The sequence below is a fragment of the Muscardinus avellanarius genome (assembly GCF_963383645.1).
Source record: "Muscardinus avellanarius genome assembly, chromosome: 13".
In the NCBI taxonomy this organism is placed as follows: Eukaryota; Metazoa; Chordata; class Mammalia; order Rodentia; family Gliridae; genus Muscardinus; species Muscardinus avellanarius.
This window is the reverse complement of record NC_137799.1, coordinates 40,937,675-40,963,132: the sequence shown is the minus strand read 5'-3', so window position 1 is coordinate 40,963,132 and position 25,458 is coordinate 40,937,675. Positions and strand designations below refer to the sequence as shown.

The 25,458-nt window shown below is 54.7% G+C and overlaps 1 protein-coding gene across 1 annotated transcript; it reads right to left on the bottom strand.

Annotated features, from left to right (window-relative positions):
* Positions 1–4,281: 4,281 nt before the first annotated feature.
* CNTFR (ciliary neurotrophic factor receptor) lies at positions 4,282–24,946 on the bottom strand (the record flags this gene model as incomplete). Its single annotated transcript, XM_080708949.1, has 8 exons — positions 4,282–4,363; positions 7,984–8,152; positions 8,520–8,700; positions 11,876–12,039; positions 13,085–13,251; positions 13,424–13,541; positions 20,800–21,033; positions 24,862–24,946. The coding sequence occupies 8 exons, from the start codon at positions 24,944–24,946 to the stop codon at positions 4,282–4,284; spliced, it is 1,200 nt and encodes a 399-aa protein (XP_080565075.1).
* Positions 24,947–25,458: the final 512 nt, after the last annotated feature.

Sequence of the window (25,458 nt, the reverse complement as noted above, 5' to 3'; positions counted from 1 at the left end):
ATAGTATTTACATTCTGTTCTGCAACTAAAATTCCCACAGCTTAATCTTAACCTAAATGGAATTAATGTCACCACCAGTCCTTTTACCATGAGTCTCCTTCCTCAGCTCCTGGTTTTGATTAATCTCTTGGCTGACTGGGTTTTGTCATTGAGTAGTTTTTTCCTTTTTCGGCTCTTTTATTATTATTATTATTAGCGTGTGTGGGTGTGTGTGTGTGGTTACTGGGGACTGAACCCAAAGCCTTGCACATGCTACACAAATGCTCTACCACTGAGCTACATCTCCAGGCCCCTCCTTTTTTTTTTTTTTCCTTTTTCTTTCTTTTCTTTTTCTTTTTTTTTTTTTTTTTTTTGGTAGCACTGGGGATTAAACTCAAGGGCATGCTACCTCTGAGCTATACCCCCAGCCCTATTTTATTGTTTATTTTGAAACAGGGTCTCGCTAAGTTGCCAAGGCTGGTCATGGCCCTGCGATCCTCCTGTATCAGCCTCCTAAGTACCCAGATTACAGGCACATGCCACTGTTCTTGGCTATCTCCCACCCTATTTAATTTTTTGAGACAGGGTCTCATTATGTTGCCCAGGCTGGCCTCAAACTTACCATCCTCCTGCCTCCCAGATAGCTGGAATTACAGACTAGCTTGTGTAGTATTTTTCTAGAAAGTTTCATGAGTTCTCTAGCCCCCAGATTCATGATTGAGATTAACCACTCTGATGGTTGTGGGTTGGGGTGACACATGTTTACCCTCAGGACTTTGTAGATATTGCTTCATTATTTTTGTCAGTTGTTGCCTTTGAGAAATTTGAGACCAGATTGAATTTCCCCCTTGTAAGTGGCTTGCTTTTTCTGCATACGTCCTGAAGTACTTTTACTTTATCCTTAAAGTTTAGTAACTAAATCAATGTGCCTTGACATCAGTTATCCCATGTCAGGTTTTCTGGTGTATGGTTTGTGCTCTTTCAAGATGAACATTCAGTTCTTGCTTAATTTTAGGGAGCTTTTTTCTACATTTCTTACCTTAATATCTTTTTGGTTCGTGTGTGTGTGTGTGTGTGTGTGTGTGTGTGTGTGTGTGTGTGTGTGTGTTGGGGATTGAACTCAGGGGCATTCTACCTCCGAGCTACACCTGCAGCCCTTTTTGTTTTGTTACTGACAGCCTCACTAAGTAGCTGAGGCTGGCTTCAAACCTGAGTGATCCTCCTGTCTCAGCCTCCCAAGTACTGGGGTTACAGACATGCACCACCATGCCCGCCTTGGTTCTGTTTTTTGAACCTGTACTCTAGGGTTGTTAATAGTCATGTGGGTGGTAGCTTGTCTTTGTCCTCTCCATTATCTTCTCTCTAATTGCTTTAATATTGTTATCTTTCCCACCATATTTACTTTCAATATCTAAAGGCTTTCCAATACAGTGCTCTGGTTTAAAGCCACATCTATTGGTTTTTTGTTTTGTTTTGTTTTGTTGCTGTTTCTAGTTTGTTTGTCACATCTATAATAGTATCTGGTCCCTCTATTATTTCCCCTTAGTTCTCTGGTCTCCCTGTCCATCTCGTCCTGTTCTTTTACCACCTTGGGTCCTTGGGTTCTTTGTCCTATTGGTTTCATGCTATTAAAAGGCTTTCTACAATAGGAAGAACTTGCCAGGAATCTGCTTTCTTTCCTTAGTTGTGTTTTCTCCCAAGTTGGGCTCTTCATCTATATTTTTTTCCTGGCTCCCTTCCTTCTCTTCTCCACTCCTTCCTTCCCACTCTCCCCCTTTCTTGCCTTCCTACCTGTATTTTGGCTGTGGTCTAAAGGCCATAGCATTTGCTTTCCTCTTACTCATCTGTGATGGCGCATGCTTAGCAGATTTCTCCTTGCCCTGTAGGGTAGTTCCTTAAGCCTTTCCTATCTTGTCCTGACCACCTCCTTCCTTCCTTCCTTCCTTCCTTCCTTCCTTCCTTCCTTCTCTGGATGGAACCTGGGGCTTAGTGCATTCTGGGCTCTGCCCCCAGCCTACCTGTTGCTTTTAAACCCAGCCCCAGTTCTATGGCTCCAGGGTGGCCTGACTGGGGATGCCTGCAGACCTTGACGGCCTGAGTGCCGTCCCCCCTCTGAGACCCTGTTAGACATGTTATTCAGTTTGGGGTGGAGGCATACCTACTCCTGGACCTTTGGCTTGTCCCTTCTTCACAGCTTCAGTCCCATGCCTTGGACATGCTTTCTTGCCTCTGCAGAGGCCTCATGGAGGAATAGGGGCTACTACTTACAAAGGTTTTTCCCAAAAAAATTCCAAGCCTATCTACCCCACACACACACACACACACTTTCTCATATTGCAGGATGTTGGTAAGAATTCTTGCTGCCCTTTTGGCTCACCTTTTCTCAGTGCTACTTTGGGGAATGTGGTTAAGAGGTATACCAAGGTACCAAGGTAGTGATTTCCTATAATCCTAATACTTAGGAGGCTGAGACAGGAGGATTCCAGGTTAGATGCCACCCTCAGCAACTTAGCAGTAAGTGCCAAGACCCCATTTCAAAATAAAAAAGTAAAACAGGGCTAAGTGTGTGTGGCTCAGAGGTAGAAAACCCCTGGTTTCAATCCTCAGTGTAAAAAAGGGAAAAAGAAAAGGAGGAAAAGGAGGGATATAGTCAATTATTGCACCAGAATCTTCTGCTGCGTTGTTCAGGTATCATATATGAGGGAACTTGGTGAGTTTATAGCAGCATTTAAATTTTGGCTTTTGTTCATTTTATTAGTGTATATGGGGGGGTTTAAGACAACTCCACTTTTGTGGTCCTGTCTCACAGGTCCTTGTTCATACCTCCCTCCTCAGACCTCCTCCTCTGGGAAAAGCTCTTGCGGTGCCAGTCCCCCACACTTCCAGGTCTCTGGGATGAGACGCCCTCAGAACTAGGCTTCAGCACACAGTGGGCGTCAGTCCACGGTAGAGAGGGAGGGGAAGGGAGTATTTCATGGAGTCAGCATCTGATGGACCTTAGATGCTTCACAGAAGAGCGTCCTGGGCAGAAGTGCAGCACCAACCAAGGCATGGAAGTAGGGGAGTCCAGAAACAATTATTGGGGAGCAGGAAGAGTCCAGCTGGAGGAGGCCAGCAGGAGAAGCAGTGGAGATGCTGGGGAGGTGGGCGGGCATGCACGATGCACACAGCTCTGCACGGAGCTCTTATGTCTGGAATCTCGGGGAGCCTCCTGCGGGCAGGCACCCGTGCAAGCAGGGAGGTCTGGCTGCTCATCTCTCCTCCCATCCTTGCCCAGGCAACCTTCTCTCATTGCTCCAGGCCCACGCCGGTGAGCCCCAAGCTACCCCTGCTGTCTTCCCTACCGCGGATTGACACCCCCTGTGTGCTGGAGCCTAGTTCTGAGGGCACACGCTGCCGTGGACATCCTTTGTGCAGTCCCGCCCATCTGGTTCCTTGCTGGGGCCATCGCCTCTGGATCTCCCAAGAACCTGCCCTGCCCCCTGGTGGTCACTCCCTAGCCACTGCCCTTCTAGAAGGACTCTGTCCACCTTGTTTGCCTGGTCCCTACCCAAAGAGGCTTCTGGCCTAGAACCTCACCTCTTGAAACAACCCTCCAGACCAGGCCCTTGGATATCCTCCAGACCAGCCTGCCACTCAGATCAGTGCAGCCAAGACCTTAGGTAGGGTGGCCAATTGTTCCAGTCCAGTTGGCCTGGGATGGAGGCTTTCCTAGGACCGGAGATATTCAGCGCTAAAAATAGGTTCCAGGTAAACTAGACCAGTAGGAAATTCTCTTCTTTAGACACACGTGCCTTTGGCTGAGTCTCCCTTCAGACTGGACCCATCAGACTGACCTCCCTCAGACTGGCCCTTTCAAACTTGACCTCTTTAGAACATGTCCCAGGCCAGCCCCCCTCAGACTGACCGTGCCCCATGCTCCTCTCAAACCCGCTCAGAATTAGCCTTCTCCATCAGAGTGGAGTGGCACTGCTGAGTCAGACCCCTCCTACTTCTCTCCCCAGATCTCCTTCCTCTCCCCCTCCTTGGAGGAGAGGTAAGAATGGGGGAATTCTGCCCCTATTTTTCCCACCCCTGGGGCGCTAGTCCTGAGTTCCCACCTTCTGAGGGTCCAGTGGCCCTGGGCTGTAGGCAGAGTAGACATGCGGGCCTCAGGACATGAAGACACGCAGGTGCAGGATGCACAGCTGGGGTTCTGAGCCAGGCATTCTGAATTTTATCAGGGTCCTGACCTACAGAGGAAGTAAGCACCTCTGCTCTTGGGAGTTCTCAGGGCCAGAGGCTGCCCTGGAAGGAGTCTGCCTAGCGGCTCTCTCTCTTCTGGTTGGCTGACTGATACACAGGTGGGATTCCTGTGCTGATAGCCACCAGCTTGGGAGCAGGACTGAAGGGCAGACAGGTGGCCGAGAGGGGGCAGCAGAATCCAGGACAGGCCCCGGCTCAGGCCAGAGAGGAGCTGTGGCCACAGGCTGGAGTCTGGACAGAGGGAGGCAAAGGAAGAAGAAACGATAGAAGAGGAGTCAGGGAACTGGGACTGGGCCAGAGATACGAAGATGAAGATGGAAATACTTGCAGAGACAGAGACACAGAGAGATACAGAGATGAGGATGGAGATACTTGTATAGAGATACACAGAAGTGGGGGGAGGAGAGGGAAGGAGAGAAAGATTGACAGATATGCTCACACGGCTGGGGCTATCCAGCTTGAAAAGCTGCAGGCCTCCCTGACGCCAGGTACAAAGACAATGATGGATAAAGAAACAAGAGGGCAGAGGAGGCTGGAGAAGACACCGAAGATGGAGACATACGGAGAGACAGAGATGGGATAGAGACATACGGAGAGATACAAAAATAGAGAGCGGGACAAAGCCATCTTCAGAGGAACAGGCCAGAAAGGGACAAAGAGAGGTGGAGACGGGTTTAGCAAGGAGAGGGGTGGAGTGGTCTAGACTGGTGAGAATGGGCCTGAGCTACACTGGGAGGAGAGGCGGGGCGGCCAGGGGCCCACAGAACAAGATGCGAGGCGCCCCCCCCCCCCCCGCCACAGTGCACCTTGCAGAACCAGGGCCTGGAAGGCTGGGCCGCTGTGCACACTGGCTCTGAGATCCAAGCTTCCCAGCCTCAGTGGTGGGCTCTATTTAGCTTCCATAGTTATCCCCAGCTCCCCAGAACAACCACAGGAAAAGGACATGGAAACAGTACTCAGGGGAGGCACAGAACACAGCAGCCAAGACCCTCTGGGGAATGGACTCTGTGAGATCTCTGTGAGGTCGTGGGGCCGGGGCATGCAAGGAGGGGTCGCCACCCCCAGGGGCAGGCTGGGGCAATGACATTGGCCTTCCAGCCCCTGGGCCTGGGACAGGGCTGGGTCTCTCTTGGAGGTGGGGGCAGGGAGGTGCCCCCGTCCTCTCTGCCATCGGCCTCTGAGGCTCCAGCAGGCCCCCTCCCCTCCATCTGCCCCCTCCTCTCCAGGCCCCACATAATTGCTTTCCCATGTTGCTAATGGAGGCCAGATTGCTGATGCCCAAACCCTGGGTGGGCGGTGGGTGAGTCAGGGCTGACCAAGGCTCCCAAAGCAAGAAGGCAGCTCAGGCTGGAGACCCTCTGACTTCAGCTCACCCAACCCAAAGATAGAGAAGGGTGGAAGTTCTGACATGTCCCAGGAATACAGTGTCCTCAGCAAGTGCTGGCAACCCTTTGCTCTACCTCTGTGGGCCTGGAGTACAGGTTCTAGCCTGAGCCGCCTCACAGGGACCCAATAGGCAGACCGGGGGTTCAGAGCACAGAGGCAGGTCCGGAGCCTCTTCTCACGATCTCCATCTTGGGAGCCTTTTCCCAGAAGGAAGAGCCACACATTCCCACAGCTGGGACTACTCAGCTTGAAAAGCCACAGACCTTCCTGACGCCAGGCCTCCCACCTGGAACACCCTCTCTCCTCCGGCCTGGAGGAGAGCTGGCCACCTTCAATCTGCAGCCATCACTGCGCCCAGCTCAGGGCCTGTGCCTTGTCCAGCCCTGTGCATGCCCCTCTCAGGATGTGGTCTCAGGTGGGCCTGTGAGGAGTATCCACTTTCTGAGCCTGGTCAGAATTGGGGCTGTGTTAGCCGGGCGTGGTGGTGCACGCTTGTAATCCCCGCGCTTGGGAGGCGGAGACAGGAGGATCGCGCAGGTTCAAAGCCAGCCGCACGCGCTGGCTTAGGAGACCCTGTTTCCAAATAAAAATGTAAAAATAGGTCTGGGAGTGTAGCCCGGAAGTAGAAGGGCTTCCAGGAACCCCAGTACCACCAAAAAATAAATAAATAAAAAAGAATTGGGGCTGTGTTGGCCTTGGGGGATTAGTGGAGGTGTGCTCAGGACCTGCCTTGGGGAGGGCCAGCCAATTTGTTCCCAGCCTGAGACATTCTCAGCTAAGGAGCCTCCATGAGGTAGCTTCAGTGAGAGGCACTAGAGCTGAGCTGGACCAAAGCGCTGCGCCTCTCCAGCTCCACACTGAGTCCTAACTGTAAGCTAACCCTGGAGGTCAACCTTGTACTCCACAATTTTAGGAAGCACAAGTCAAATCCCAGTCATGCTCCAAGCAGCCTCCTTCTTCGGGCAGCCTCTGCCTGGCCAGGCCCAGGACAATGCTCTGAGCCCCTGTGGCCTAGCGGAGGTCCAGGCCTGACCATCGTCCCCTGGATGGCGGGGATTTCAAGCTCACACCTGCCACAGCATGAGGCCTGCCTCCAGCCTTCAGCCTCCGTGCTCCACATGAGCCTTGCAAGGTCTCTGGCCCAGCCAGCTCCAGCAGCCTCCAGGACTAACTGGATGCCCTCGTGGGCCCCCCTCGCTTCCACAAGTTTGCCCTGGCTGCATACGCCAGGGAAGCCCAGCTCCTCAAGGAGTAGAGAACACTGTTCCCAGGTTCACCTGCCTGGAAGCTGAACTCTCTCCTCCTCCTCCTCCTCCTCCTCCTCTTCTTCTTCTTCTTCTTTTTTTTTTTTTTTTGTTTGTTTGTTGCAGTACTGGGGATGGAATCCAGGGGCATTCTACTTCTGAGCTACACCCCCAGCCCTATTTTTTATTCTTTATTTTGAAACAGGATCTCACTGAGTTGCAAAGGGCCTCACTAAGTAGCTAAGGCTGTCCTCGAACCGTGATCCTCCTGTCTCAGCCTCCCAAATGCTGGGATTACAAGCATGCCACCACACCCCACTCTCCCCATCCTCTTCATTTCCTTCCTCCCCTAGGCCAACAGTCCCTGGAGGAAGAGTACCCTCCCAAATGGCTCTGTTCCAAAGTCTCATGAAATGGTGACGTTTAATGAGAATCCCCACCCCTCCCACCCCTGTATATACATCTATAAAAAATTCAAATACAGCAAGTTACCATTGAGTCAGACTAGAAGGGACTGATGGGGCATTAAATACTGTGGGGTAGGACAGGGTTCAGGGAGGGTCGTACAAAACAGGGCAGAGGTGAGGGTACTGAAAAGTGTGGGCACTGGGGGGAGGGGCATGGCTGGGCCCCCCCAGCGTCAGGAGCTTATAATCTGATGGTGGCAACAGAGACCCTGGGACAGACAGGAGGCTGGGGCAGGAGAAACTGGATGCAAGGGGCTCCCCTCGGGCCCCTCAAGGGCTCCTGGGGGTCGCTGGCGTTGGAGTATCCAGCCCGAGGGGCCAGGTGAGGGGGGGTCTTTGGTGGGTGGGTTAGCTGCATGGTCCTCCTCCCCAAGGGCGGGAAGAGGGCCAGCTTGGTGTGGTGGGGCTGGGGGACGGCAGGCCCGGGCCCGCCGGGGTCTCTACAAATTGTATCTGAAGAGAATGCAAAAGGTCCTCCTGCCCGTGTGCAAAATAGAAGCCGGGGGTCCGCAGGCTCAGCTCCGGCCTCCTGCTCCCCTGCAGTGCTCTGGCACGTTCCCGCGGGATGCCGGGCTCTGGGGAAACAGGGTGGAGAGCCGTAAGGGATGGGGCCAGGACGGGATCCCTCAGACTCCCCATCCCACAGCCTCACGTGGCCTTACCAGATCAGGAGATTGCTGGCAGTGGCGGCAGCGGCAGCCAGGGTCAGGGTGACCGGGACGCTGACTGAGAAGGGCGCCGAGGGCCCTCCGCCGCTGCCCAGCTCCCCTGGGTCACAGATCTTCGTGGTGGGCGGGGGTGCCAGTGAGCTGGTGGTGCTGGTCGTGGTCTCTAGGGAGCATGGGGGAAACTCAGGGCAGGGCCAGGGCTGAGGTCCCACACAGATCTGGGGGTTCTTGCTTCCCCCATCAGACTGGCGCTGCCTCCTCCACCAGACAGCTCCTGGCTGGACGCTCAAATGCCCCGGTTCCCCCATCAGGCCGATTGTTTAGTAAGGCTCACAGATGTACAGATGTACATGTACCCCTCCACCCAGGGAGCCCTATCAAGGATATCCAGATAGCAAGGACCAGGGACCCGGGCTGCACAGTCGGATGAGAGTGTAGAGACCCTTGGAGGGGTTGGAGGGAGCAGTGGAGAGCCTGGCAGCAGGACAGGTCAGCCAACACTGCAGCGTGCAGGGTGAGGGCGGGCTCACCCGGGGCCTGGGCCTCGGTGGTCAGGTGTCGTGGCTCCTCAGTCCAGGGGGTGGCATGGGCGGCCACACTCCAGTCGCTCCATGTCCCGATCTCATTGTCCTTGGCCGCCACCTGGATGATGTATTCCTTCCCAGCGTAGGCATCTGTGATGGTGTGCGTGGTGCCATCAGACAGCTCCACCTACAGCCAGACCGGGGGGTGGGGAGTGAGGACACTTCTGGGGGCCAAGAGAGGGAAGACACCCCTGGAGGGAGCAAGGCTTCTCCAGGGGAGTGGGGGGGACTTTGAGACTATTCCTCTGGCAGATTGAGGCCATTTCAGGGAAGAGATCCAGGGAGGGAAGCCTCCCCTGAAGGAGTAGAGCACCCAAGGGCCGGGCAAGGAGACTGCTGCTCCATGGCCATGCTGTTGTCCCAGCTCTCTCATGACTCCCATCTGACCGAGTCCTGACCTCCGTCCCAGCCGGGAGGTGACTAGAGCAAAGAGTGAGGAGGGAGAAGAGTGTGGCCCTCCTCTGCCATCAAGAAATAGTTGAAGGAGGTCACGAGGACCAACCCTGGGCCAGGCTGCCTGAGCCCATGCCTGGCTCCATCCCGCTCTGGTGTCTCGCTCTGGTTCTGCTGTCTCCATCTGTAAAATGGTGTCACTGATGGTATATCTCCTTTAGGGCTATAATGAGACCCACCATGTGGGAAGAACCTAATAGACTGCAGTTAGCACTGTTATTGTGGGCTCCCAGGTACCCAGGACACCTCTGGCCAGCCCCAGCTGGGCGCCTGGTCAGGAAGGCCTGGGCACTCTTATCACCCAGTCTGAGGTGGGAAGGGGTGGGGGCAGCCCCTGGGTGGCAGGACAGCTGCTCCATTCCCTCCTGGAGGCATCGGCTCCCCACCCCCGCTGGCTGGCCCCATCCTGCTGGTCTCCCCCCACGCTCCAGGCTGGCCTGGCCTGCCTGTCCGGCGCCCCTCCCAGGCCCAGGCTGGGCTCTGGTTCATCTCAGCAGCACCCGCCGCCTCATTAAGCCGCCTCGTAAACAGGGGCAGCCGGCAGGGGCGGAGGAGGGGGCCGCTCTGGGCCATGTCTGGCTTCAGGGCTTTTTTGGTCTTTTTTCCAATCTTCCCCACACCCCAGAAAACTGGGTCTGGGCTACCTGACCCGATGGGCTAAGCGTATGCATGCATACATGCCTGTGTGTAAGTGTATTTGTATGTGTGTGCAGTTCAGCCCAAGCCGAGTACCAAGCCCTTTCAATTCCTGCTGAGTCTGTGGTCCCGATGCGAGAAGCCCTGGTAAAGGTCGGGGGCATGATGAGAGACAAGTACTTGAGTCCAAACCCTGGGCTCAGGAAATCTCACTCCCAGTCCTGCATATGGGTGGGCCCCAAAGACCCTCTTCTCCTGGAGATGGGGTCCTGGTTCCACTGGTGTCCACCCATTCTCCTGCTCTGCAAAGATCCCCTCTGACGGAGTAGCCTCAGCTCTTTCAGCCCCCCCCCCAAGCCCTGCAGATCCCCACATCTGTCTTTCCCCAGAGACAAAGGATAGATCCAAGGAGAACAGATGAAGGCGCCACCTCATTGTGGGATCATGGTACCACACCCCTAGGAACACAGCCCAGGAATCTCGTGGCCACATCTCCTAGGCTTGGACCCTTCTTGCTAGGTTGTCACTGATCCCTTAATCTGCTCCCTCAAGAGAAGGGATCCTTGACTGGCAGGAACTCCCTAGTCACTGGAATCCATCTGGCCTGGGAGTCCCCCATCTGGTCAGCTGCAACAAATGTCCAACATCCCCCTAGGCCTCCTGGATGAGTTAGGACCAGAGCAGGTGATACAAGGAAGCCATGCTAGGTCCCAGTACCTGCCTCACCCTTCTCCTTGCTGGGATAGCCTCTGCCAGACCTCCTGAAGCCTATTATTTTGCAATTTCTGGACTGTAGTTTCCTCTTGAAAACCCAATGATATTTTTCTCTGTTCTCCACTCCACAGCCTCTCCTAAACATACACCTGTCTTTCTCCAGAATCAAGGATAGGAGAGAGATTCTGCTTGGAGCAAAACTCAATTGAACAGACCCATAAATCTAGCCAACTCCGATGCCTATGAGATGGGGAACGGGCTAGGATGAGCCATGGGGCTGAGTTCTCACCAGAGCGCCTGCACATCTTCTGCCCATGTCAGAGTGGGGGGGTCAGTTCTGCCCATGGTACAGGGCATGGTCTTGGCATGTTAGTCCATGCATGTCTGGAGCATGGGTCCTCCTGGGAGGCACGTGTGTGCATGCGTGTTCCCGGGTGTGTGGTGGGCAGTGCGCCAGGTCCACGGCAAGGCGTGTGCGCTGCGATGCGCAGGGCTGCTGCCTGTAGCTCGTTAGCGGGGGAGGGGGGCTTGTGAAACTAGACCCTGGTTATTAGCAATGCATTAGGCGCGGGCAGCTGGCCAGGCGGGAGGGACTCCGGACTCTGTCAGAGAACACATGAGCGTGTGAGCAGCCTTTGTAGGGGCCGGGCCCATAATCCGGACAGGCACCCAGGAATCAAATTACGTACTTTAAAGGCAAAACAGGAGGGGGACATAAGGAGATGGAGCTGGAGCCTGGTTACAATAGGGGTACAGGCTAACCTCCAGAGCAGGTGAGGCAAAGAAGCCATGCTCAGTCCAGAGCCAACCTGGTTGCTCCTGGAGCACCCTCCCAACCCCAGTCCTGACCCACAGACCTCATGGGCCACACACAGAGCTCATGGCCCAATGAGAACTGGGCTTGCAATATGAGATTGCCTCCAAGAAGTGCCCCAAACTCCCAGCTGCTCCCCGGAGCTCTCCATCATAGCTTGATTAACATCCAGACCACAGCCTGATCACACACTGACCCTCGTCCACTGGTAGATTCACAGCCCAGGCGACCACCTGACCTACAACCTAAAAGCTCACCTCTAAGCCAGGTCTGACTCGGAAGCCCTAAAGGCAGATATGGCCTAAACTCCCTCCCTGGGCCAGACATGACCCCATGACCAGATCCTGACCTCAAGAGCCTAGCTGTGAATCCTCGAAGACAAGGACTGTCCTGCCACTTGGGTCTAGCCAAGGCCCAGAGCCTGTAAAGGGAGCTGCTTGGTCAGGGCTGACCACCAGAAGTAAGGAGACAGTCTCCCTTCCGGCACCTCTCTCCACAAAGGCAGATGATGTGTTTCCATTGCACTAATGCAGGTCACTGGAAGCCCCTGAGGACACCTCACTCAGCTCCATCCATCCTCCCAGGCCCACTCAGTTCCTTCTCCCCTGGAAAGCCTCTCTGACTGCCCTCAGGCCCCACACTGCACCACCTGGGGTACAAGTGAGGCCGGAGGCAGGGCACTCACATGCTGCCATTGGTCCAGGATGAGGGGCCGGTAGCGCAGAAAGAACTTGAGAGGAAAAGACTCAGGGTCGGGCCAGGTCGAGGGCGTCTGCCACGTCACCTCCAGCCGACGAGGGTTGCTGGGCACTGGCCGGGCTACCACGTTTTCCGGAGGGTCAGGCTTCACTGCTCAGGAGACACAGCTTCATTAGTGCTCTGTTCTCTGGAAACAAGCCCATGTTTTCAGCCCAGCCTTCAAGTCACCCTTCTCTCTGGCCAACCGTTTTTTACCATCAGCATGGTCACCAGCCCTCTGTTGTCAGTTCCAGCAACCACCACTAAGCAACCATCTCATCTCTTCTGCTTCTGATGTCCCTTTATCACCAGTGACAGTCACTGCCATTAGGGTCACCAGCTCTTGGGACCAACACCCCATTTTGTCCCTTCATCTCAACGCCATCCTCGTGCTGATCAGCCTCCCACCTAGGCTATCAGCACTCCATCACCTGGTTGCCCCTCCTGAACCTGCATCACACACTCCCCCAGGCCTGGTTTTCCCTCAGTGTTTCCAGTTGTAAATGGAGACATGGCCTTCCTTGGAAGAGTCTGAGCTTGAAGGTTCTGTGGGTCAAGGTTAAGAGACAGTCCACAGGTGTTGCAGGCCTGGGGCAGAGGTAGGCTGGGGATTTGATGGGAATATCTAAGAGTCCAAATTGGAGAAATAGTCTGGCTGGGGACCTAGCCATGGAGTGAGGGGGGAAACAGGGGAAGGTGGAGTGTCTGCCTGGAATGGGACAGGGGCAGGCAGAGGGTCTGGTGGGATGGGGTTGGGGAGAGGGCGGTATCTGTCCCAGTCCTGTCTCCTGTTCTGACACCTCATTCATCACAGGCCGTAAGGAAGCCATTAGCATGGGGCGGGTGGAGGCTGCAGCTGTGCAAGGGTCTGGCCCAACCGCCCCTCCCCTTGCTGCATGCCCTGGGGGCCAGAGAGACAACAGAAAGAGCTGTCCAGAGGTCTCTTGGCCCTGCAGATAAAAGACATTCACTTGTGTGATCACAGGTATGCACGCATACATACATACCACACATACCTGTGCAAAGGCATGTCTGTGCCACATACATGTGTGCACACTCACGAACATCCCCAATGCTCATGTATACCTCTGACACACTTCTGCCTGCACACTCACACCGAAGTATGCAGCAGGGACCTTCCCACCACCACACGCACCAATGGTGAACTCATCGAAGGTGATGGCCGTGGCGTTGTGACCCAGGGCATTGCTGACACTTATGGAGACCTTGTACTTGATGGTGGAGAACAGGTGCATGTAGCGGATGTGGCAGCGGTTCTTGAGGGCCGGGTCCTTCTCACAGACCATAATTTTGGAGCCATGCCTGGGTAGGGGTGAGACCCAGGTACTGTTACGATGAACACCAAGGGTCAGGTAGGAGCATGCTGAGGGCAGGTGAAGCCCAAGGCTGGGCTGGGGTGTAGACTCAGGCATGGTGGGGGCTGGGGGAGGTCAGAGGTCAGGGCTGGAACCCGGTCAAAGGCGCAGCTACTCACAGCACGGTCACGTTGAAGGTGTTGGGGACGTAGGTGGGGGTGGGCAGATGCCAGCTGCAGTAGAAGCCCTTGGGGTAAGTGTTGGAGCGGCAGCTGAGCACAGGCTCCCGCGGTGGCACTGGGGGAGAGGACAAAAGGGTCAGCATGCTTGAAGCCCCAGTCCCCTGCACTAGTGTGGGGACAAGTGGGCCCCAGAGCCTCAGCTCTCCCCCTCAACCCATCATCATCGATGCCAAAGGTGGGGAGAGGGCTGTCAGCGAGGGTCTGAGGCTTCCCAGGCCACAGAGAGCCAGATGTTTAATTAAAGAAAAACAAGGGCTAGGCGGAGGAGCCCCCCCCCCCACACCTGCTCAATGGAGGCAGGAACTGGGGAGCAGGGGCTGTGGGCCTCAGCTCATCAATCACAGAATGGAGGTGATGTCTGGGGGAACCAGCCCCAGCCCACATCTGCCAGTGTCCACCCCTAGAGGAAAACTGCGCCAGAGAATGAAGGGGTTCTGAGTGTGTCCTCTGGCTGCTAGGGCGATCAGGGTGGAGAAGAGATGCCCCAGGCACAAGGATGGGCCTGGTGGCTACACAGGAGCAGCCCTGGGCAGCTTGCCAACTGTGCACATGTGTGTAGGTGTCTGCATGCATACGTGAATATTATGTTGTCTTCTGACATGAAGGAATGACATGTAGGAGTGCCTATGTGGATGCATGAGTGGATGTGTGAATGGCTCTGGGTGCATGTCCACATATAATTGTGTGTGTGTGCGCGCACATGGAAGAGTGTCTGTTGCGAGGAAGCTGCTGTTCCCTTTGTGTGAACCTCACTCTAGCTCCAGTGCCCCCATTCCTCCATCACAAGCCATTTAAGAAGCCCATGACATGGTCAAAAGCTGCCCTCGGTCTGGAATAGGAGGGCCCAGAAAGGAACAGGGACCTACCTGGGATCACACAGCAAGCCAGAGCTGGAAATAAACCCCAGAATGGGGTTATGCACCTGCGTGACCACACGCGGGAAGTCCTTTCTGCTGTCTAACCACACTTTTTGCTGCTGTCAGCACTCAGCCCAGCTGTCCTACCCTCAGGCACTGGGCAAGGCGTGAGGACAGGCAGCTCAGGTTCCTGGAAGGAGGCAGCTTCTGCGACCTGACCCAGGCGAGGAATGTCCGTCTGTGGTTCCAGGGACACTGACACCTCCCTTCTGTGCCTCCCCCTACCCCGCCCCCTGCCTGACAGGTGGACAGGAAATGGGAGGGGGCAGCTCAGCAAGCCAGGGACAATGAAGGGGAGTGCATGTGTGTGCTTATCGAGTGGCCATGGTGACACCGGGAACCGTGGGCTTCCGTCCACGGTTTTGAGTGACTGTGTGATTGCCTGTACACTTTGAGTGTGTCCAGTCTGTGTGGAACTTGGAGGGCCTGGGCCCAGACTCCAGGGCCCGGGTCTGGCTTTGTAACAGCAGAAATGAGCAGAGAGGGACAGGAGAGCACTGGTGCACGGGCAGGGTGCCAGTGCTGGGCATGGTGCAGCTCATTGCCCAGGCACTGGCTGAGGCCCCCAGCGGCACCTGCCTCTGCCCACTGCTGTCTGCCCTCCCCCAGGGAGCCTTCCTGGCACTGTGTCTATTCCATGTTCATCCTGTGTGCCTTTATGTTCCTTTCCTTATCTGCCCACGGGCATGGCGCTCTGCATGGGGGTGGGTGGGGGCGACCAAGGACACAGGAAGTGCCTTCTGGGGGCCTATGGGCCAGGCCAGAGTTGGCAGCCACCCTGGGGAGGAAAGGACATTCCGAGGTCGGCAGAGGAGCCTCCACTCCGCCTCCTGCCACCCCCCCCCTCACCCCAGCTTCAAAGGAGAAGGGCGCTGGGGGTGGGGACTGAAGCTGCAGAGTCAGCTCCCTGCTGCCTGGGACTCTGGAGGGCAGAGCAGGCCACTGCATCAGGCTCCCAGGCTCCCTTCCTGGCCAGCCTCCCCACTGACCAGTGTCCTCCATCCCCCTCAGAGCAGCCTCCCTTTCCCACCTCCCCCTCAAACCCGTTCCTCTCTGGCTGGGCAGGTCACGGGCTGGGGGCCGGGCAGGGGGTTGTCTGTCATCTGGCTACTCCTGCCTGGCCCTGGGCCCTGAGCAGAGAAGGGCTTGGGTTTCCTGACAGGGACCAGGTTTCTCAGAGGGAAAAGGAGGAAAGAAAAACAAAGAAAAGGAAGAAAAAGAGTGACTTGCTGCAGCTGGAGCCCAGCTGAGGGGCCGGGTGGGCGGAGATGGGGGTGCTGCGAGACCAAGTGTGAGATTGCGGGACATCGTGGAGTGGGAGGCCTGGCGTGTGTCGCGAGTTGGGGAAAGGGCTGTTTTTAAGGCACGGTGATTGTGAGGTGCTGTGTGTCACTCTGAGAGGCTTCATGAGGGAGACTGAGCGGCCATGTAAGGTTGGAGGCCATGAGGGCTGGCTGGCTGTGTTTCCTGTGACCCGGGCGCGGCTGTTTGATGAGAGCTTGACTAAGTGTGAGGCGGTGTGGCTGAGGTCCTCCAAGACTGCCAACGAGCGCTGTGTCAGAAGCTCAGTGACAGCTACGCTCCATGTGTGAGATACCAGAGTATGTCATGGAGCTTAAGCCTGTGTGTACTTTTCAAACTGTGGGTGGGGAAGATGCCCCGAATTCCCAGGGTGTCCACATGTGTGGGAGCGTGCTGGAGGGGTGTGCAAGCAAAAGCTCGTCCACGTACACACCACAGCGTCACGCTCTGGCGTCCAGGCGTGCTTCAAGATGCCCAGGCATCCCCAGTTTCCCCTTGTGGGGGTTCCTGAGATGCCTAGGTGTGTCAGCATGGCAGGGTGTCCCTGAGTTCCATGTGGGGCCGTGTGCGTGTGCATGCGTGCATGTGCCCCTGCTGGCCCGAGGTTTGTTTGTTTTCCTCCTAATTGGCTTGTTTTTCCATGTCCAGCCCACCAAACCGCATGTTTTTCCTCTCCTCTCGCCAGCCCGCCTGGGCAGGAGCCCCCGGCACGCAGCACGAGGCCTGCCCGCGGCCCAGGAGGAGGGGCCGCCGTTCACACCCTAGGCAGGGCCAGATCAGGCCAGGGTGGGGTGGGCTGACCCTTGCTCCAGCCCTGCCCACACCACACCCAAGCTCCCCTCCCACCCACCCGCATCCAAGGCCCTCCGCGGTCTCAACATTATCCTGTGGTGACTCTTGAGGCACCCCAAGTCCTGGACTCTCAAATGTCCCTTGAGGCACCCCAAGTCCTGGACTCTCAAATGCCCCCCTTTACCTCCCACTCATGATTCCTTCCCAGACATCTTCAAGCACCGCCCTCTCCCTGCCAGTCTTTCTCTCCCAGCCAAACAATGCTGGAGAAGGAGTAGGGCTGAACCAGGGGGTCTGGAGTTTCCCCCTGACCACTCTCAAATTTTAAGAAAACTGGACAAGGAACTGTCCATTTAAAAATTATTTTAATCTCCAGTTTATTTTAGCTTAAAAGCAGAATGTTACTGAATCAGCAGTATCCAGTAAACAAAAGGATGCTACTAACGGAACACCGTGATCTGTTTCCTAATGTGGGCATCCTTCATCATCCTAGGGAAGAGGTCCTAACAGCTGTTGGTGAGGGCCCACCAGAGGGCAGGAAGGTGGGTAAGGAGAAGCAGCTCGGGGCCAGCCTGGTGAAGGAGCCTTTTAAGAAAATATTGTTATAATCATGTTCCATTGGAAATAGACATAAAAATCTTAAGGGTTAGGGTAAATACTAGGTAATTTTTGATCCAAATGACCAACAAATCAGGGATAACTTTGTCCTGTTCTGAGAGCTGGCAAGAAGGATAATTTGATATTCGGTATTGCCAAACCCCGTCTCTTGTTACTAAGATAAAGTGACTGATATGATTATGATTAATATCCCCTGCTCCTCTGACCAGGTCTTTATAAGAAATTAAGGCAATGACAGATAAAAACCTGTTACAAACTCTACAGCTAATACATGGCCAACCCTCTCTGGATGGGCAGGGCCAAGGGAACAGTGATCACTGTTTCTAAACATTCTGGGCTCTGGCCACAACAGGGCAGATGAGGGCATGTCCTGTGGGTAAAGACTATGGACATTACTTCAAAACCCAACTATAGCCAGGCATGGTGGCACACACTTGTAATCCCAGCATTCGGGAGGCTGAGACCTGGAGGATTGCGGTTCGCAGACAGCCTCAGCTACTTAGTGAGGCCCTTAGCAACTCAGTGAGACCCGGTTTCAAAATAAAGAATAAAAAATAGGGCAGGGGGTGTAGATCGGAGGTCAAATGCCCCGGGTTCCATCCCCAGACCCGCAATAAATATATATATATATATATATATATATATATATATATATATATACACACACACACACACACACACACACACACACACACACACACTGGGGATGGTGACACACATCTGTAACCTCAATACTTGGGAGGCTGAGATAGAAGGACCATAAGTTCCAGACCAGCTTCAGCAATTTATCAAGACTCCAGCAACCTAGCAAGATCCTGTTTCAAAACAAAACCTAAAAAACGGGTTGGGAGTATAACCTGAAGTAGAACACCCTTGGGTTCAGTCCCCAGTACCCCGCTACACACAAACACACAATAGTTACAGTCAGGCACAGTGGCATATGCCTGTAATTCCAGTACTTGGGAGGCTGAGACAGGAGGACTGCAGGTTTGAAAATAGCCTCAGCAACTTAGTGAGATCCTGTTTCAAAATAAAAATAAAAAGGGCCAGGCATAGTGGAGCACGCTTGTAATCCCAGCATTTAGGAGGGTGAAATAGGAGGATCTCAGTTCGTGGACAGCCTCAGCTACTTAACGAGGCCTTTTGCAACTCAGTGAGACCCTGTTTCAAAATAAAGAATAAAAATTAGGGCTGGGGGTGTAGCTCAGAGGTAGAATGCTTCTGGGTTCCATCCCCAGTACTACAAAATAAATAAATAAATAAATAAATAAATAAATAAATAAATATGAAAAAATAAATAGGGATGGAAGTGTAGCTTGCAGGTAGAATGCCTCTGGGTTCAATCCCTAGTACTAGAGATGACAAAACAAAGCAAAACCCAAATACACTTCAATGTCACCCCAAAGATCATGGAACCAGAAATGGGGGCTCATAATCACCAAACCCCAGTCATCACGGCCAGCTTTATTCTTCCTGGGGATTTTTGGGACTCAGACTGAGACACAGTAGGGTGGATGTGACTGGTGCTGAGATGACCTCATCCTGTAAGTGCCCTGGGCTAGGCTAAAGGCTCCAATAGTAAGGGAACCATCCGGGTTCAGGAAGGATTCAGTAGGCTGGTCCTGCATTTCTCAATATTACCAATAGGGGTCACTCCACCCGTGGCTTGCAACTAAATCGTTGGGTTTGAATGCCATCTCTTCAATTTGAACACATTTTTAAAAGGCTTTTCCATGGGGAAAGGTACATCCCCACAAAAACCTGTTTCCACACTTCATCTGGCCCCACTGGGTGGCCAGTGTTTTTGTAGGGACCCTGAGCAACTCTTCAGCCTAACACTCCACTTGGCCACTTGGCTTCCCATCAGTCTCCAGACAACAGGGCAAGGGCTTGCTCCTAGATTGCTTGAGCATCTCCTGGGTAGCTTCCAGAGAATAAAGGAACCGACTTTGGACCATGGGGTGAATCACAACCAAATGGGATGAGGCCATAGGAGTCTGAGTCTTTGGCTTGGGAGAAAAGAAACAAGAGTTTGTGGAGCGTTCACTATTAGTGGGAACCTCTGGTCCTGGGCTGGGTGCCTGTTCACCTGGCCCTTGGCAACACACGTGACCTCATCATTCTGCTTTCTCCAACTCCTTCTTCCAAATCACACTCACCTGGTCTTCCCTCTACCTTCCAGTGGCTCCTTCTTATTTGTGTGGCTGATTTCTCTCCCTTACACGTGGATGGTCTTCAGGTCTCAATTTTGGGTCCTCTTTTCACCTCACAATCTCTCCTTTAGCCATCTCACCCCCTCCCATGGCCTTAATGCTGAAAATTCCTTCAAAGTCCATGTCTAGCATAGGCCTGCCCTTCCAGCCCCCAGACCCTCGGATCCAGTGGCTTGCAGCCACCAATTCCCCCATTGTCTCCGGAGGACCCCCTCACCCAACATGTCTGTAGCAGATGTTTTTGGAGTTGCAGGTCCCTCACTCATATCCCTTCTCATTGCCAACTTCTACAGTTATTTGCCTAAGAGCTTTCTCTGGCCACTAAGGCTGACTTTGCCCATTGGGGAATCAGGCCAAAAGTGCCAGAGAATCCCTCCATCAACGATGCAGGAGTGTATAAACAGCCCTTGGGCAGGACCACTCTGAGGTGCACATCCTGCATCCTGCTGAGTTTCCTCAGCAGTGGTCCAGTCGCAAAAAGTGATGCTTGCACAACTCTCTCTTTACTGACTGATCTCCTTTTTCTGTGTCCCTTTAAGTATTCCTTGATGATGTTTCCATCACCGGCCAAATAAACCACTAGTCTATGAATTCTCATCTTGAGATCTGATTCTAGGGAAACCCAAACCCACTTTTCAAACAGAACATGCTCCCTCCCCCTCCCATTCTTTCCTGTTGTACCATGATCTAACCTCCAGCTGTCTCAACTCCTGATCCCCACCCTCCATTCCTCCCCACCTCCACACCATCACCAATTCCTGGAGCCTCCATCCCAACTCCATGCCCCAGTCCTAGGTCCTCATTCACCCTACTTTCCCCCATCCAACCTGCCTCTCTTCACCGCAGTAAGAGAGCTCCTTTAAGAACAGGATTCAGTCCATGTAACTCCTCAGGTCATCACTGCCTCCCTCTGCTCCCTCCCCCATCTACCAGCCCAAGTGACCTTTAATGCCCTGAGGCCACAGTCAGACTGCTTCCTGTCAAAAACATGTTGATGTATCTTCCAAATGCTCCAGGTCTCCATGTGCCTCCTACTCCAGGAAGCCTTTCTCCTTCATGAGGGCTTTCCAGAAAGCTCCTACCTATATCTGTATAACGATCCCATGCCCTCCTGCAGGTCCTCTGCCCAGCCCTGGTAGATACAGTGAAACCATTCCAGCACAGAACCCAGGCCCCAGATGCACCATGGCTTGCCAGACCTCCTCTGCCCAATTTTTCATCCGGCACAGGATTTCAGGATCTCAAAGATTTCCGTGGGGATGAGATACGTGGGTGAAATGCCCTAGGGTCTGGACACACTGTCAAGACTGGACCCAGAGATCAGAATGGCAGGGTAGGAGATCAGAGGGCAAGGTCAGGGTGTGACCCTCCCCTCTCCCAGCCCCCCAAGAGGAAGGTGACTTGACCTGAGGTTAAAGGTGTATGTCTCAGGAAGGTGGGAGGTCAGGTAGGGGCTAGGGGCAACACTTACAGCCCACATGTAACAGGACTTGGTGGCGCAGGTGCCAGGAGTCACGGTGGAAGCAGGCGTAGAGACCGCTGTGGCCCAGGTCCAGGCCTCGAAGCACCAGCTGAGAGCCGTTGAGCAGGTCAGGGGCCAGATCTGTCCCATTCACCCGCCACGTCACAGCTGCGTCCCAGTTTGCTGTCCCACATGGCAGTGTCACATCCGAGCCCAGGCGCTCATATTGCACATGGGGTGCCTCTGTGGGACAGGGAGGGCACAGGGCAAAAGTCACAGGTCACAGCCCTGCCTCGCATCCCAGGTGAGTGTGCACAGGTGAGGTCAGGTGCGGCCACAGCAGGGGTCCCGCCCAGAGGCCCTGCGTGACCACGTGGATGTCTCAAGCAGGTGGGCTGCGTGCAAAACTTCTCTGTGCCTGTGAGTATGCAGGTGTGTGCACATCTCCAACGTTGTATTTGTGTACCTGTACAGGGGCTATGTGTGTGTGAGAGAGGTGTGTGCCGGAAGGGGTCAGTTCTCAGTGGAAATTGAGGCCCTGGGTCCTTTACAAAGCTTTCCTGACCCCCATGACCCTAACTCCTTGCCACCAACAGGCCCAACCCCAGGGGCCCCTCTCCTGGACTCCTTTCTGTCTCTGTTTCTCTCCCTCACCCTTGCCTTCCTGTCCTGTCTCCTTCCCAATCTCTCTTCCAGCTTCTCTCCCTCTCCCCAACTCTCTGCACCCCACAGCTCTGTCCTCTTGGCCATGCAGAGCCAGGGCAGAGGAGCAGGACGAGCAGGCAGGCCATGAAGAAAACCCTCGGGAACTCCTGGCAGCTGTCAGCTTCCTCCTTTCAACGGTGAGGCCGGAACCACTGGGGAAGGGGACTGGGGCTGAGTGAGGTTCTGACCATCCCTCTCCTGCCCCCAGGAGGGGCCTGTCAAAGCCAAAAAGCAAACCCCAGCCCTGGCCTCAGCAACCCAGGCGTGATGGACAGAGCCCAGGAGACTGAAGATGGAAGGGTGGACCGGAGCACCTGTCGAGAGACAGCGCCAGGTGGGGGAGGCACGAGTGGACAGAGAGGCCCAGAGGCAGATCCCCAGGCGGCATGCAGAGCCCTTAGGACACCCACCCTCGCTTCCCATCCTGCCCCTGAGCCTGGAAGGACAGATGCTTCCCTCTCCCGCCAGCTCTGTGGATGAAGGTGGGAGGGGGAGGGGGCAGCAGGGGGCTGCAGGATCCCTCGTTAACACTCCTTCACATCTTCCCCTCCAGAGAGCCACCCTGCTGAGTTGGGGGATTTTCAGAGGCAATTAAGTTGGGCCAGTGGCCTCTTAATTAGACTTGTTAACACCACCAGGACTTCGAGAGGGGGGGCGGCTGGGATCCCCCAGAGCCCACCAGCCCCTCCCAGGCTGGAGCCCCCTGCCCAGGACATTTTTTCTCTGTGCTGGAACATCTGTCCTTGTTTGCTGCCTCTGTTGTCCTTCCTGTGCCAGGGTCTGTCTCCTGGTTTCTCTCCCTCACTGCCGGTCTCTGTCTTGCCCCTCTCTGAGCCTCTCATGGGTCCCTGTCAGAGGAGAGGGAAGCAGGAAATCCAGCCAGCTCTGACCACTAGTCTGTGGGGCCGGAGACCAGCCGAACAGAGGATGAAGGGGCGGAAGGGCGGTGGCTGGGGGCCTTGGAGGCCACAGCTGTGAGGCTGGACCAGAGACTGAATGGGGGCCTCCCCCTGACCAGAGGCCCAGTGTCCAAGACTCAGGCCATGGAGCCCCCCCATCCACCAGCTCCGGCCACTGAGCCCCCCTCCAGCCTCCCTTCCAAAAACCTGGAGCTTCCAGGAAACATGCCAAGCCCCTCTCTCTGCAACCCCCCCAAGCAGAGACTCTGCATCCAGCTGCCTGAGAAGGAGGTTGAAAACTGACCGTTGGGGAGGGGGTGTGGCCATCGCAGTCCCAGCGGCAACACATTAACACAGATGAACAGCAGCTCAGAACTAACATGGAGCCAGTGTGGCCCGTTAGTGCTGTGGGGCGGGCAGAGCCACAAGACAGGAGACAGACACAACACAGCAAGCACAACGCAATGGGACAACCCTTCCCCATCACACCTTGTCCTCCTCAGGAGACATGGAAACACAACCCGACAACGAAGACAAGCTGAGGATGGAAGAGCAGTAAGGAAAAATGACAACGTAAGGACACAGGCCACCAGGCAGAGGGAGCAGACATGACAGGCACAGTGTGACTCTGCTACAGGAACACAACCATGGCCATCCGCACAGCCACGCAACAGCGCCAGCGACGGCAGTGATCGAATCCTTTGTCTCTGGACCGCTCTCCTCCCGCCCCTGGGTGCCCCTACTGATGTGTTGTCCATTTCAGAAATTAAATCAAGCAGCAGGGGGAGGATGGGTTCTTGGCCCTGACGCGGTGACAAATGCTCCAAAGGAATCAGCTGTGAAAAGGTTGTTAGAAGCCAGGATGAGAGACAGAGACAGGATGAGGTCATGGACACAGAGAACACAGAGGGACAGAACTGACAGCTCCCTCACACCTGTGCACACAGGCTCACATGGGGACCACATGCGGGAAACAGCCCCCCTGGACGTCCTCAGCAACTTCACATCGCCACACACACAGGATGAGGACGGTCACCCACAAAGAAGAACCCTCCACAGGGCTACAGTCACACGTGGGCTCAGGGACATGGGCATGCTGTCCCACTTCAGGGGAAGGAACGCCTGGTACAAGATCCCAGGCACGCACATAAAGGGAAAGGCACCATCACCCCGAGGCACAGCCACACATGGGCAGGGTCCACACCCAGGGAGACAGTTTAACAGGAACACAAACACAAAAGACACAGAGATGCTCTTACACGTGCGGTACATTCTCAAACACACAGACAGTGTCACACACGAGGCCCAGCCCATCAGGATACAGACACACAGAGAGGCATTCAAACAAGGACACGAACACCTTCACCCAAGAAAATGATCTCGCACACTCTCAAGAGATGCAGCCTTATGCCAGGGCCCTGGTCACATGTGGCCCTGTTTTTACACACAAGTACATATCTTGGCACACAGCGTAGAGATCACTGGAAGGCCATGTGCAGGTCCAGTCAGTAGCCCTGAGGCAGGCTAGGCTCTCTCTATTAGTGAGGAAGAGGCCACAGAAACCTCAATGCACAGCCCTCTGAATCCCTTAAGGGTAGCAGTGCTCGGCTATCGGGGCCTGCTACACCGCTAGGCCTTGGACCTGCTCCCATCCTCCTGCCTCACCCCAACCCAGCAGCCATACAAGTTGGGGGGACACAGGACCCAACCAATGAAGGAGCTTAGGGAGCCTCATTCAAGGCAAGCTTCGAGCTGAGGCCTATAGGATGGGCATGGGGCCTTCGAAGGTGCTGCCTAGAATACAGTAGAGGTTGATGGTCAAGTTATCAGGGCACTTGCTTCCCAAGAGCAGTATAGCTCTTTGCTGTGGCAAGGACTCTGCTCTTGCCAGATGACGGTGGGGGTGGGAGGGTCTGGCAGGGAGGCCGCCAACAGCCCAGACTGCACAGTCCCTCCCTTCTCCAGGCATTCTTTAGTGCACCGGCCCCTCCTACCTGTCCCCCTGCCTGTCCTGCCTTCTCTGACCCCATCTTCCTTCTAGAATAAAGTAAGGGTAGAAGGTGACTAGCACTCTTGCCCATTGTTTTCTATCAGTGCGCCCCTACCAATCTCTGAAGAAGATCCCCTTTTACTCAAATAAAGTACAGGGACCCAGCTCCTGGCCCCAGATCAACTCCTATGCCACCTGCCTATACCCTCCCTCTTGGAGGAGGAACAGATCATTTCAAGCGAAAGACACAATCGGCCTGTGACCACCCAGGTGTGACTGCAGGAGGCTATGCCCATGAGACATCAGTGGGTCGCCCTGCATTTCAGTGTCACATGACTACTTGTCCCTTTGGGTACACAGGTGTGGCAATGCCAGCATGTGTGTGTGGCTCTAGGGTGGTGTCAGTATGCAGCTGTGCCAATGTGGATTCATGTGCAGCTCCAAGAGGGGTCACAGGCTGCTCCCCTGAGCACTCACCCTGTGGACTGTGTCTCTGAGTGTAGACCACGGCGGCGGCGGCAGCAAGCACGGCACAGCAGGCCCACGGGATAGGAGCAGCCATCTGTCAGGAGAAACGGGTGGGAGGGCAGCATCAGCCCAGGCAGGAACCTCCTGGGGAGCCCCCCTGTTCTCAGGCAAGACTGGGAAATCCCAGCCGTAGGGCCAGGGATCCTTGACCCCAAATGCCCTTCTTAATGGGGCTCAGGATCTTCTTTCAAGCCATAGAAAGCAACATTACTGGCATCTGTGGGCAAAGGTTTGCTAAGATGGTAGAAGGCAACCTACAGTGGTCTGTTGTTCGATTAAGACTGCTGGCTGCAGAATGTAGTCAACCGCAGGTGAGTTATAGGACACTGGTAGTGCCAGGGCCATTTTTTCTAAAAAAATATATATAACTTTATTGGTAAGGTTGGCTAACTAGCTATAAACATTACAAACAAAAAGGATAATGTTTAACTTATTTTGAGGTCTGTACTTCTCCAAATGTACTTGAATGGAAGCCTTCCCCCCCTCCACTATGCACCTCAGGGAGGAAGCCTGAAACCTGGATGTTCAGGAGTCCCATGGATCTGA